General features: G+C 38.3%; 1 protein-coding gene across 2 annotated transcripts; it reads right to left on the bottom strand.

The window, feature by feature from the left end:
* Positions 1–621: 621 nt before the first annotated feature.
* Positions 622–6,710, bottom strand: LOC121746946 (calcium-dependent protein kinase 13-like). Of its 2 annotated transcripts, none has more exons than XM_042140922.1 (8): positions 5,906–6,710; positions 4,493–4,636; positions 4,096–4,248; positions 3,506–3,621; positions 3,253–3,420; positions 2,405–2,635; positions 2,192–2,330; positions 622–991 (listed from the first exon to the last, which is right to left on the bottom strand). In XM_042140922.1, the coding sequence occupies exons 1-8, from the start codon at positions 6,531–6,533 to the stop codon at positions 969–971; spliced, it is 1,602 nt and encodes a 533-aa protein (XP_041996856.1). In that variant the 5' UTR covers positions 6,534–6,710; the 3' UTR covers positions 622–968. The 2 variants fall into 2 exon arrangements, with proteins under 2 accessions (XP_041996856.1, XP_041996850.1); XM_042140916.1 differs by having other exon boundaries at positions 622–987.
* Between the last annotated feature and the right edge of the window lie 5,996 nt (positions 6,711–12,706).

Raw genomic sequence — 12,706 nt, 5'->3', positions numbered from 1 at the left:
TGTTTGGTTGGGCTCTTATAAATTATGAAAATAAATTGCTAAATATGCTTATAAACCGTGGGAACAAAAAACCAAAATCCTTTAACCTTTGTACGGTCATTTTACAACAATAATCTGTTCTCAAATAATTTCACTTTCTTTTGTAATTTGTTTATAATTAATCTCAATTATCATAAATTATTGAGAGGCAAGATGTATATCTCTCATTGCGTAGTGGGACAATGGCGTCTAGTCAAAGTCGAGAAGTCGGTAAATATAAATTGTTTTTTTCACGTTGTTTTAATGTAATGTGACATTCTGTACATGTAGATATTGACGTCCAAGTTTTCGCCACCAATTATTTTTGAAATAACCCCACTTGTTATTTATTGTCTTTCCGCATAACATATTAATTCAATTCTAACTACCATAACTAAAAAGGGCTAATTCTTATCGACAAATACGTTTAAGATTGGATATCAATTTTATGATAAGGTTCGAGTAAAACAGAGTCTCGTGATCAATTAAGGTAAACACAAAAATGCAACAGATACTTATCTTACACATCCAAGTCATTACATTAGAAATTTAGAGATACAAAGAATTAATCAGAGCAATAATCTTAGAGCAGTGCATCATCACTTACTTAAATTTAACATATAACAGGAAAGAAGTATTCACATGTCTCAAATACACAGAGAGAAGAGAAGCATTTCAAATTTCAATCCTATAATGGAGATGCAGAAATCTGTTAATACTACTATGGAAGAAGATGTATCAATCTAATAACAACACTAAAGCATACAACAGCGTAGGGGCTCGAGAGCAATTAAGGATGCATAATAATGCAGAAAATAATGAAAAGAAGACAATATCGATCTCCATTTCATTTCCCGGATATTTGTGGGCTTTTCCTGTTTTTTTTTTCTGTATCCAATCACTCAAGAAACAAGCGCATCCAGAATGATATTGACGCAACAAGGCCGACATCAAAGCTGTCGACAGAGACTGCCTAACCAACAAATGGATTAAGGAAGGAGGAAATGAAGATAATATGATTAATCTAACAGAGCTTGCCTCTATTCATTTTTTAGGTCAGGCAAAACAAACAAGAGTTAGTCGACAAAACTAAGAGGAAATATCATCTAATCGAAAAATATCTATTACCAGGCATAATAACAGTACTATAAACATCAAACTTCAGTATATTAATGCATATCTACCCTTCTCAGCTAAGTCATTTGCACATGGAAACATGTCAGTTTCTTCCTAGTATGCAAGTCATTCGTATACCACAAAATGTGTGAGATAATAATTGCAAGCACTTTATACATCAAAGATAGTAAACCACATCTTGTTGGATGGGCCAGAAACAGAAGAACGAGATAGGACAACACCTAGTAGAAGGAACAATGACAAAACCTACAATGTAGTTGACATCTCTACAAAATGAAAGAGGTGACCACACTAAAATAGATAAGTTGTTAGCACACAAACTGAAAATCTTTTGAAGGCTTATGGTTTTATGAAATGTTGAAACAGGCCTAGTTCAAGAGGAATGGTTAGGAGGTAAAGCCAGCAGAGATCATAGTAAACGGTTTTATATATTCTTATAAATCTGGAGAACATAATTTCAGCAAGAGAGGAGAAGAGAACAAGGTCAAGGTTTAGAAGCTTAGAGGTTGTCTTTCATACATATATTGCGAAGATGTTTAATCTTCAAAATAAACCATATGGAGGAGTATAAGGGACCAAAATAACTTTTTATTATCATGAAATACGACCACCAAAAGTTCCATTAACTCTAGCTGAATACATTCACAAGGTCAAGCTGATCTAGGACAAGGGATAAAACAAACACAAAGAAAATTGTTTCAATTTGCACAAATCGCATGTTCGCTGAGAGCTATTCTTTTGACAAATATATTTACTAGTAATAATCAGTATCAGACATCTAAATCATCTGTCAATGACGAAACAGAGGGAGATGTAGAATTGGGGGAGAGAATACGATATATCAGTGTCTCGAGGACCAGCAAGCTCTGTGCTAGACAATTGTACTCACCCTATTCATAATCTTTCTAGGTTATCAATCAGATGGAACCTCATTGTAGATATGGAAGCCATAATAATGATAACAATGGTAATTTCACTACAAAGGGAAACAACTTGGTAACTCGTACAGATGAGAGAAACAGTCATATTTACCCACCCAAGTTAACAGAACCATCCTTCATCAGCTTTATGCTCAGACTATTAAATCTCCCTCTTGAGTAATGTCGTGAAGCTTTTCTCCAATCTGTGCCAGTTTTCATCATGGCTACAAATTCATCATAGCTTATAAGTCCATCCTGCATTGTGACAAATTGTGGTTATAATCTATTTCAGGCCCTACCCATATTCATACTAAAGAATTTATTTTCACCTTATCCCTGTCAACCTCCTGAAAAATGTCATTTGCCACATCTGCACTATCATCTTCGCCATCTTCTTTCAAGGCATCCCGAAGCTCCCCAGGCTCAATGTAACCATTTCCGTCCTTGTCAAAATAGGAGAAAGCTTTGTGAAGATGCTCATTGTTGGAAATCTTCTGCAGATGGAGTGAAATAGCAAGAAATTCTCCATAGTCCAATGTTCCTTTACCATTTGCATCCACCTGTTGGGAAGAAAAGAATAAACATCGGCAAGAATATGATTAGTAAACTCAAACAAACAAAGATTCATACTCATACAGGCAAAGAGATGGGACTATTTCTTTTCCCAGTTGATGATTTATGTTATACTACTGGTGGGGAGTTCAAGGACAGGGTATTTGAAGCTTCAAACATAAATCACTATGTACAGAAGTCCTGACGCAGATACCTGGATGCATGTTACATTAGAAAATTACAGTGACAAACAAATAAGTCACAGTAAGGTCAAAGTAAACCAAAGGATATCTCTTTTACAGATTCGCAATTATATTGTTGAATGAGAATGGGCCTCGCAGCAACCAATAAGTTCTGTTCACAACTTGTAAAAGCACGAGTTTAAGACCCATAGATTGATTTTCCACACTAAAAACACTAGTTTTCATTACATTTATTCACACCTTCGCAATTATAGGCAAAGTAAACCAATGACCAACCAATTCAACTGCTTAGCTTGCATACACGAAACTTTGATCTAGGTCTCAAAATAAAGAAGATGTGCTATACTAATGGCCACCATCACAAATTTATCAATGTGAAGCAATGGCTGTACGCGTACTGGGTTAAAAGATGGCAGACTTACAGCTTCAATGAGCATTTGTATTTCTGTCTCTGTCATCTGTGAGTTAGAATTTTTTAATCCAGCCTTGAGTTCATCAGTTGAAACAATACCATCACTATCGGTGTCTATCCTTGCAAAAATATCTTTGATTCCTTCAACTTCTTCATTAGATAAGAAATCAGCAATGACCTATTAAAAGACCGAAAGTAAATATCTTTATCTCCAAAAATGAAGATAGCTAAAGAGATTGAAAAGGTTGAAATAATGAACCAACCCTAAGGGCCTTTCTCTTGAATCTATTCATCAAGGAGAACTGCTTCAGTCTTGACTTGACAACATCTCCAAGAGGAACATTTGAAGCCTTCTTAGCATTTAGGAGCCAGGGATGCTCTGTGAACCAAATTATGTTATAACCATAAAACTGATCCATATTCCCAATTTTTTCCAAACAGAATGCATGGCCATGCTAGATAGGGGACTCTATAAACATATAGTGTCATTTAAAAACCACTGAATGGGATGATTGGATTACTAAACACACAATGATTCATGATGATAAGGTAACAACCATATACTAGAACTTGCACAGGCTAACCCCATAGCATGACCAAAGTAGGACTTGGAATTAAAGATAAAGATAGTAAATCACTCAGGAAGGACAAATAATCAATCTTTGTATGTTTCAGGCTATAGGAATGTATGTATGAAACACTATTTCCCCTAAACTCAAACCAAGATGTTTACACAACTAATAGAACATGAATGTCTCACTATAACAGTTAAAAGAAAAATTTTGTAGACCATCAAGTTCAGACCATCATCCCTTACTTAAATGTCAACAATTCATCACAGTGTATAACATACCAAGAACTTGCTGTGCTGTCAGTCGGAGCTTAGGATCTGGTTCAAGCATCTGTCGTACAAGGCTCTTGGCACTGTCAGATATACTTGGCCATGGTTCGCGTTCAAAGTCTATTTTCCCACGTATGATGGCCTGGGCTACACCTTGCTCAGACTCTGCAGAAAAATTGCTTAAATGTCAAGTCATTTTGGATACATCATATCCTACAGGTTGTTAATATTGGTATTGAATGTCAGGACATGTGATGCCTGCTGGCAAAGAAAGCCTAATCGGCAGGCATTTATAAGTACTAGTGTACTACTGTATACAGCATGCAATAGCTAGTCAAGGTTGCTAAGATGTGGTCACAAAAGATATGATGGATGGAGACAAGAGGATAGAAAGCAAATTGTAAGTTACCTGCCCAGAAGGGAGGAACCCCACACAACATGATATAAAGAATGACCCCTGCACTCCAGATATCTATTTCTGGCCCATAATTTCGCCTGAGTACCTCCGGCGCCATGTAGTAAGGGCTCCCAACAATCTCAGAAAACCTCTCACCTAGAATCCAAGAGTTATTCTTTTATTCTTAAGATGGTAAAAGCGAAGGACCACATACAACATTATGAACAATGGCTGAAGCACGTTAGACATGATACTTTGACATACAAGCATATAAACTTGTTTAATGAAAAAATAAAGAATGACAGACACGGGAAAACTTGTCGAGTCTCTTTATAGAAAATGATGAAGCTGTCTTGAGGAGAAACAAATAAACAAACTTATAAGACTTATATTTGAGAAAATGAGGGTTCACAGCATACCAAACCCAGTAGCATCTACTTCCATTTTAAATAGCCACAGTTGTGTACCTCACTGTTCTATACACACAATATTGTATCTACAAGACCCTAAATATAACATAATAGACTCTGATACGCGTCAAAGGTGGAAAGAATGGCATGCATATACGTAAGAGAACCAAAGAAAGGGGAGAAAAAGTGAGAAGATTGGGTTTTTTCAGAAATATAATTATTATTTGCTTAATTGAAATAACAAAACTCTATTATAATTGAAAAAGAAACCTAATCCTATTATGGTTCGACTCTCCTAATCTGATCCAGGAAAGAAAGGGGAGAAAAACTGAGAAGATTGGGTTTTTTCAGAAATATAATTCTTATTTGCTTAATTGAAATAACAAACTCTATTATAATTGAAAAAGAGACCTAATCCTATTATGGTTCGACTCTCCTAATCTGATCCAGGAAAGAACCACAAAGAACCTGGAAGGAAATAAATTCTTGACTCTATAATATGACTTAAGATAGACTTGACTCTATAAGGAAATAACTAAACATAATATTGGAATTAAGGAGGGTCGTCCGTGTGTGAGCGTGGACTTGAGGGGCTGCTGCTCAGGCTGTTGTGCGTATCAGATTCGCAACCTGAGATAGCTAGAGCCCAACCTTTAAAGTAATAGTAGCTTCACTAGCAGAGGAATGCTACAAGGTCCCTTTTCTTACAAAACTGCTGTGTCAAGTCATATCTACATTTTTTTTAAAAATGAAGGTACTACAGTATTTCTTTATCATGGTTTCCATCATATTACTTGCACACTCTTTTGATCATAACACAATCTTCGATTAGTACATTCAAAAGACGACCTATGGAGGCAATCACAATACTAAAGCTCTGTCGATATCCAACTCGGCTAAGAATTCGCAATTTTATACATACAAGTGTATCCAGATAACGAGTTAAATAGTAAGCCAACAACTTCCCAGTGATTCCAAACATTCAAAACGAAATACTACTATTAATGGACCAAACCTGGCTTGAAGAAAATAGACAATCCGAAATCAATCGCTTTAAGAGGCGAATTTTCCTTCTTATTCGAAAACAAGAAATTCTCGGGCTTCAAATCCCTATGAATAACCCCATGCTTGTGGCACAGCTGCACGACCTCCACAACCGTCCTGGTCACTGCAGCCGCCGCCCGCTCCGTGTAATGCCCCCTCGCAACAATCCTATCAAACAGCTCCCCTCCCTCGCACAGCTCCATCACCAAATGCACGGCATTATCGTCCTCCCGCGCCTCTTTCAAGCTGACGATGCTCGAGTTCTGCGGCAAATGCTTCATTATTGCTACCTCCCTCCTCACATCCTCCACATCCACCGCCGTCCGCAGCTTCCGCTTCGAAATCGACTTGCAAGCCAACATCTCCCTGGTTTCCCGCTCAATGCACAAATAGGTCACCCCAAATTCCCCCCTCCCCAGCTCGCGATCGACTAAATACTTCTCCTCGATATTCTCCTTCTCCGCATCCGTCAAAACTGCGATTGGCTTCTTCGCGATTCCGGAGGACTTATCCTTCCGGCCGGGGTCGTGGCCGGAGAAGTTTCCCGACTTGACGTCTTCTCTGGCTACGGAAGCCGGAGATCTACAGCAATTCCCCATTCACAATTGAGTTCGGTCAAGTACAAACCCTAGATGTAGCAGAATCTAGGATTTAACATTGAATGTGTGTAAAATTTTCACATAGAATGTGTGAATTTCTCAGCCAGTGTGGGTTTGAGGGCTCACTCAAGGTTAGCTCTGGGTACCGAGTAACGGTTCAGATATTTTTCTGTTTGTAGAGAGATCATATCACTCCGTTATCTTACTCTTGAGATAGTATTTTCGAGCTGAAAGTAAGATAGTGTCAGATAGTATTTTCATATGTTGTTTGATTAACAAGATAGTGATCCGTAGATAAAATGTAAAGTGACAAAAATTTCGTTTAGTGATTTGATTAACAAGACAGGGATTTGTAGATAAGATGTAAAGTGATAAAAATATCCTTTAGGACTAAATATATTTTGTATGTAAATGTGTATCAATATTTTATGATTAAGTTAAATAAATGAATGTTAATGATTATTACTGCACATAATTCAATCTTCTTCATTAAGACACACGTTTCAATCTTCTTCTTCTCCCCTATCACAAAATCAGAATCCAATTAATAACTTGTTGACCAAAATTCAGCTCCGTCTTCCCGTCCCATCGCAAGTAGCCTAAAATCGAAGCCTTCGTGGAGGAGGTCGAGCGGCAATCTGCCGGAAGGAGGCCGTGTGATGTCCTTGGACGGAATTCTTCTTCTTCTTCTTCTTTAAAAAGCAATTTTATCCTTTCTTGATCATCCAACAAACTAACCTCTATAAATTTTAATCATTAACAAAATCACATCAAATTCAACAGCAAAATATACAACGGAAAAGATGAAGTGAAAAAAAGAAGTAATTTTCATGTGAATGAGAAACAAAACATATGAAGAATCGAGCTCCAATGCTACATAATCAATACAAACACCTCAACAATCAATCATCTCAGCTTTTTTTACTCTTTTTCCGCCTCACCGCTTTTCCTCTTCTTCTTCGCCGAAAAGTCTCCGTCGCCTGTGGAGTGGGATTGGAGCAGGTGGTTGAAGGCGTCAGAGGAGAGGTGATTGAAAGAGAAAAGTGATGAGAGAGGTAGGGTGAGAGGAGGGATAAGGGGCATTTGTGGGTATCAAGTTGGAACAATGTACAATCGCTGCAAATGTGTGCGATTGTGTTATCACGTTTTAGTGGACAGTTTTTCGGGCCTGGACGGGCTTTCTTCACTTTCATGGGCTTTGTGATAGTGCAAACATGGCAACCAAACCAAGGTAAAAGGGTAGATAAGGCCACTAACATGGCAATCAAACCAGCCCTAAGTTGTACTCGCCCCGTCCTCATTCCTCGTCACTAGTTTTCTTTGGATCTTTCCGTCTGTACTTGCAATACCTACCTTTTAATATTAGTAATTTTGTTAATGGATCTCAAATTCCATTAACTCATTCTCCTTACATGTTAGTACTATAAAATTAATACTCTTACATTCGTTCTCAAAAAATAGATTTTTTTAGACTGCACGGATTTTAATGTACTATTGGTAAAGTAAGATAGAATAATTGGTAAAGTAAGAGAAATGAAGAGAAAAAATAGTGAAAATAGTGTTAGTGGATTGTTGGGTCCATGTACTAAAATAGAAATATTCAAAAGTTTCTATTTATAAGGGACGACCCAAAATGGAAATATGTAGTACTCCCTCCCCCGTCTGCAAAATGTTGTCCATGTTTGACTCGTCACGGATTTTAAGAAATATGAAGAAAAGTGCGGAAAAAGTTAGTGAAATGTAGGCCTCATATACTCCCTCCGATTCTTGGATTGTACTCTTCCTTTTTGAGCTTATCATAAGTCTTTTTTTACTATAATAAAATTTGACATGTGTATCTAAGTTGGCCTAGTAATAACTGATAATGTCTTAAGCTAAAAATCTCAGGTTCGAATCCATCGTGACAATCTAACTTAAATTTAGTTTTGCATGTGGATATGTGACAATAATATTATTATTAATTTATTATATATGTAAAGGAGGCATATAATATACATGTTGGATAAAGTATTAAATTATGAGAATAACTTAAATTTAGTTTTTCACGTGGATATGTGACAATAATATTATTATTAATTTAATATATATGCAAAGGAGACATATAATATACATGTTGGATAAAGTATTAAATTAGGATTCTCATTAAAAAGCAGTGATAATCATGATGATGGTCGCAAAGTAAAAGTTGAGGATAATGAAACTATGACATAATAATTTGTAAACCAGCATATGCTATTATTGCTCAGTCAACGTAGTCAAAGCTACGCACAAACTTCATGAGTTGATATCATTAGGGCATTCACAATGGGACGCCCGATGCGTGCCATTATCCGCGGGCGCCATCATCCACCCCATTGTGGGTGCCCGCCATCATCCGCGCCCTACGCCCTTGCCCGATGCATCGTCCGCGGTTGAAGCGCGGACGATGGCCTATCGTACGCGCCATTGTGGGCTCGGCGGACGATGGGAGCCCCATTGCAGGATCGGCGGACGGTGGTCGCGGACGATGCCACGCGTTTTTTATTTTTTTTTTATTTAAACCTCGTTTCTCATTCACTTGTTCATACGAAATCTCGCCTCTCTCGTTTCGCTCCTCTCTCACATTTCTACCTATCTCACATTCTAAAATGAACCACGACGATGACACCACTAGTTCTACATTTCTCATCGGCTCGTCTTTGGTTCAAGGAAATCATCGCCAACGTCATGTATGCGTGCATTATCATGCACAACATGATAGTCGAGCATGAAGGTGGGAGCATCACCGAGTGGAACGATGATGACGGTGCATCTAGCTCATCCAGCACGGCGACCGAGCCCCCCGCTAGAGGATTGTCGTCGGGCTTCGACGAGGTTCTAGCTAGACATACCTCAATGCGCAACCAACAAGACCATGCGCAACTCATGAACGACATGATTGAAGAAGTGTGTGCCCGTAACCACCGTCGTTGAGTTTGAGTATTTTTTTTAATTCGTATTGTAATGTATTAATTTTTATATATGAAATGAAGTTTTTTCCCAATTTTTTGTTATTTAAATATTCAAATAAAATAAAATGCATAGGGCGCGCCTTATGGCGCCCCATTGCAGGTGGGGGTAGGAGGATAAAACTGCTGACGTAGCGCACCATAGGGCGCGCCTTAGGGCACCCCATTGTGGATGCCCTTACATGCAACTAGAAGATTTCCTACTCATATTGAAACGAAATAAAACATACTATCTTTCTTCCACTATAATTAAGGCGTTTCTTTTCTGTTTTGCAAAGATGATAATAAATAGTTTGAATAGAGAAAAAATAATATAGAAGATAGTCGTATATACATTATTCTCTTATTTACTTTATTATTTTTGCAAAAAAAACGTCCGAATTAAAACGCTTCACATGTAATAGGACAGAGGGAGTACTATACACTTTCACTAGTTATAACGATGAAACAAAGGAGGAAAAATGCACTTAGTACATTGAATTTGTGTCAATCTTAGACCGAAACATAGACAATTTCAGACATATGAACAAAGCATAATGATTGATAATAGTATACAACAATTTGGTATCGGCTTCAAAAAAAGGCTGATTAAAGAAGAACAATTATGCTAAATATTTTGTTTGCGGGAATCAAGAAAAAGAGATGCCTGTGTCTTAAAAGCAATTGATTAGTGGGTTCACCGGCTTCACGCTGCCTCTTTGTTTTTTTTTTTCTTAAAATACACTACTAATTTAGACTACTAGAATACTCCCTCCATCCGCAAATAGAAGACCGTTTTTTTCATTTAAGTCCGTCCACAAATAGAAGCCCTGGTTCACTTTTACTATAAATGGTAATGTGGTCTTACATTCCACTCACATTTCATTTAAAATTAATATATATAAGTAGGATCATATTCCATTAACTTTTTTCTACCCGCTTTTCATAATATTTCTTAAAACTCGTGCCGCCAAGAAATGAGACTCCTAATGGCGGGCGGAGGGAGTAAAGAATTACTACTTGTGTTGAAATATAGCAGAGCACCCATTCCTTCAAAAAAAAGAAAAAAAAAAGAAGCAGAGCACCCATCTCTCCCGGATTTTCTCACCACTAAATATTTTTTTGTGGGAATATCATTTTTGGTCCACGAACTTTGCAAAATATCATTTTAGGTCCGTGAACTTTGAAAATATCATTTTAGGTCCGTGAACTTTGAGTTAGTATCATTTGAGGTACTTTTTACTATTTGAGGTACACTTTAAGGTATTTAGGGTATTTTCATCCAAAAAAACTTGGAAATAGTAAAAAGTACCTCAAATGATACTAACTCAAAGTTCACGGACCTAAAATGATATTTTCAAAGTTCACAGACCTAAAATGATACTTTGGCAAAGTTCGTGGACCAAAAATGATGTTCCCTCTATTTTTTAAGAAAATGATATTGGTAATAAATTAACGCTAGATAGATATTTTAAAATTAAATCAATAAAATGGCATCTTAACCCTAATAATCATCTCTAAAAAGTAAAAACTGAGTAACATATTAGTAAGATACAAACACCTTTCAAATAGTATTCATTTTTCATAGTAATATTAATTACTAACAATAAATCAATGATAGTCATTGTAATAAAATGAAATTTAGTAAATATAGATATTATTGATAGTAACTAATTTTTTTTAATGCTTCAATAATTTTATTCTGCTATTACTCTTTAACTGTAGTTTTTGTTTTCAATATTTATTTATTTTTTATGAATCATTAATATTTTTATTTTTACTAATTTATTTTTATTTGCTCGATATTATATATTAATGAGTAAAGGTCATTTGTTTGTGGTCCTAAACATATAGCGAATTTACGATTTTGGTCGAGAATATTATCTTTTGAATTATTACATCTCAAACAAATGAAAAAGGTCCGCATTTGGTCCATTTTGGACGGCACCGTCAAAAATTGACGGTCAACGGGAATTAAGATTCATTTTGATATAAGAGCATCCACAATGGCGGGGAGCGGACCGGCTAGCCGATTCCCGGCGCTGGCCGGTCCGCTCACCGAACCATTGCAGCCGGCCAGCGCCAAATCGGTGAGAAAATCGGCGAGCACACGTCGATTCCCGAGCGCTGGCTGATGCGCTCGCCGATCGGCTGGCCGCCATTGCAGGCTGTCGATCGGCGAGCGATCGACCAGCTGATTTTTTATTTATTTTTATTTAATTTTCGAAACACTTGTTTTTACGAGTTTTCTCTCTATCTTAATTTCTGTACAAGAGCAACAACGCGAAATGAGTAGGGCGGGTGGAGTGGTGGGGATGCTGAGGAGTACGAACGGCGAATGAACGAAGAGTTGGATGCCTATACGTCCCGTGAGATAAACCGGCTGATACAAAGGGCCTTACAGCCGGCGGTACCTCGACCTCGACCCGCTGTCCATCACCGAGCAGTGATTGAGCGGGATCACGTAGCTGCACATCAGCGGCTATATGAAGACTACTTCGCACCGGAGCCGCGGTTCAACGCCAACCTTTTCAGGCGGCTTTTTTAGGATGAGCAGGGCCCTGTTTATGCGTATTGTTGACGCTTTGGAGCGTCGATATATGTGTTTCCGGTTCAGTCACGATGCGGCTGGCAGGTCCGGCCACACACCTATTCAAAAGTGCACTGCGGCAATCAGGCAGTTGGCCTACGGAGGCGCGGCAGACATGTGGGACGAGTACCTCCACATCGGTGAGACGACTGCCCTTGAATGTATGAAGTATTTCTGTCAGGGCGTGGTTGAAATATTCCGTGATCAGTACCTTCGAAGTCCTACCCCCGAAGACTGCCAGGAGCTGCTGCAGATGCACGGGGAGAAGCATGGGTTCTCGGGTATGTTAGGCAGCATAGATTGTATGCATTGGGAGTGGAAGAACTGTCCCGCTGCCTGGAAAGGGTTCTACACGACCGGCTACAAGGGAAAGAATCCCACGATGATCCTCGAGGTCGTAGCTGATTACTGCCAGTGGATTTGACATGCATATTTTGGGGTAGTCGGGTCGAACAACGACCTCAACGTCCTCAACCTGTCGCCCCTTTTCAACGAGCAGTGCCACGGCTTCAGTCCGGCCATCAGTTTTATCGCCAACGGGAACCAGCAGGATATGGGCTACTACTTGGCGGATGGGATATACCCTAGGTGGCCCGTCTTTGTGAAGACGATCAGGT

The sequence above is a fragment of the Salvia splendens genome, chromosome 1, assembly GCF_004379255.2.
Source record: "Salvia splendens isolate huo1 chromosome 1, SspV2, whole genome shotgun sequence".
NCBI lineage: Eukaryota > Viridiplantae > Streptophyta > Magnoliopsida > Lamiales > Lamiaceae > Salvia > Salvia splendens.
Note: the sequence above shows the minus strand (reverse complement) of the source record. Positions and strands in the feature narration are given on the sequence as shown.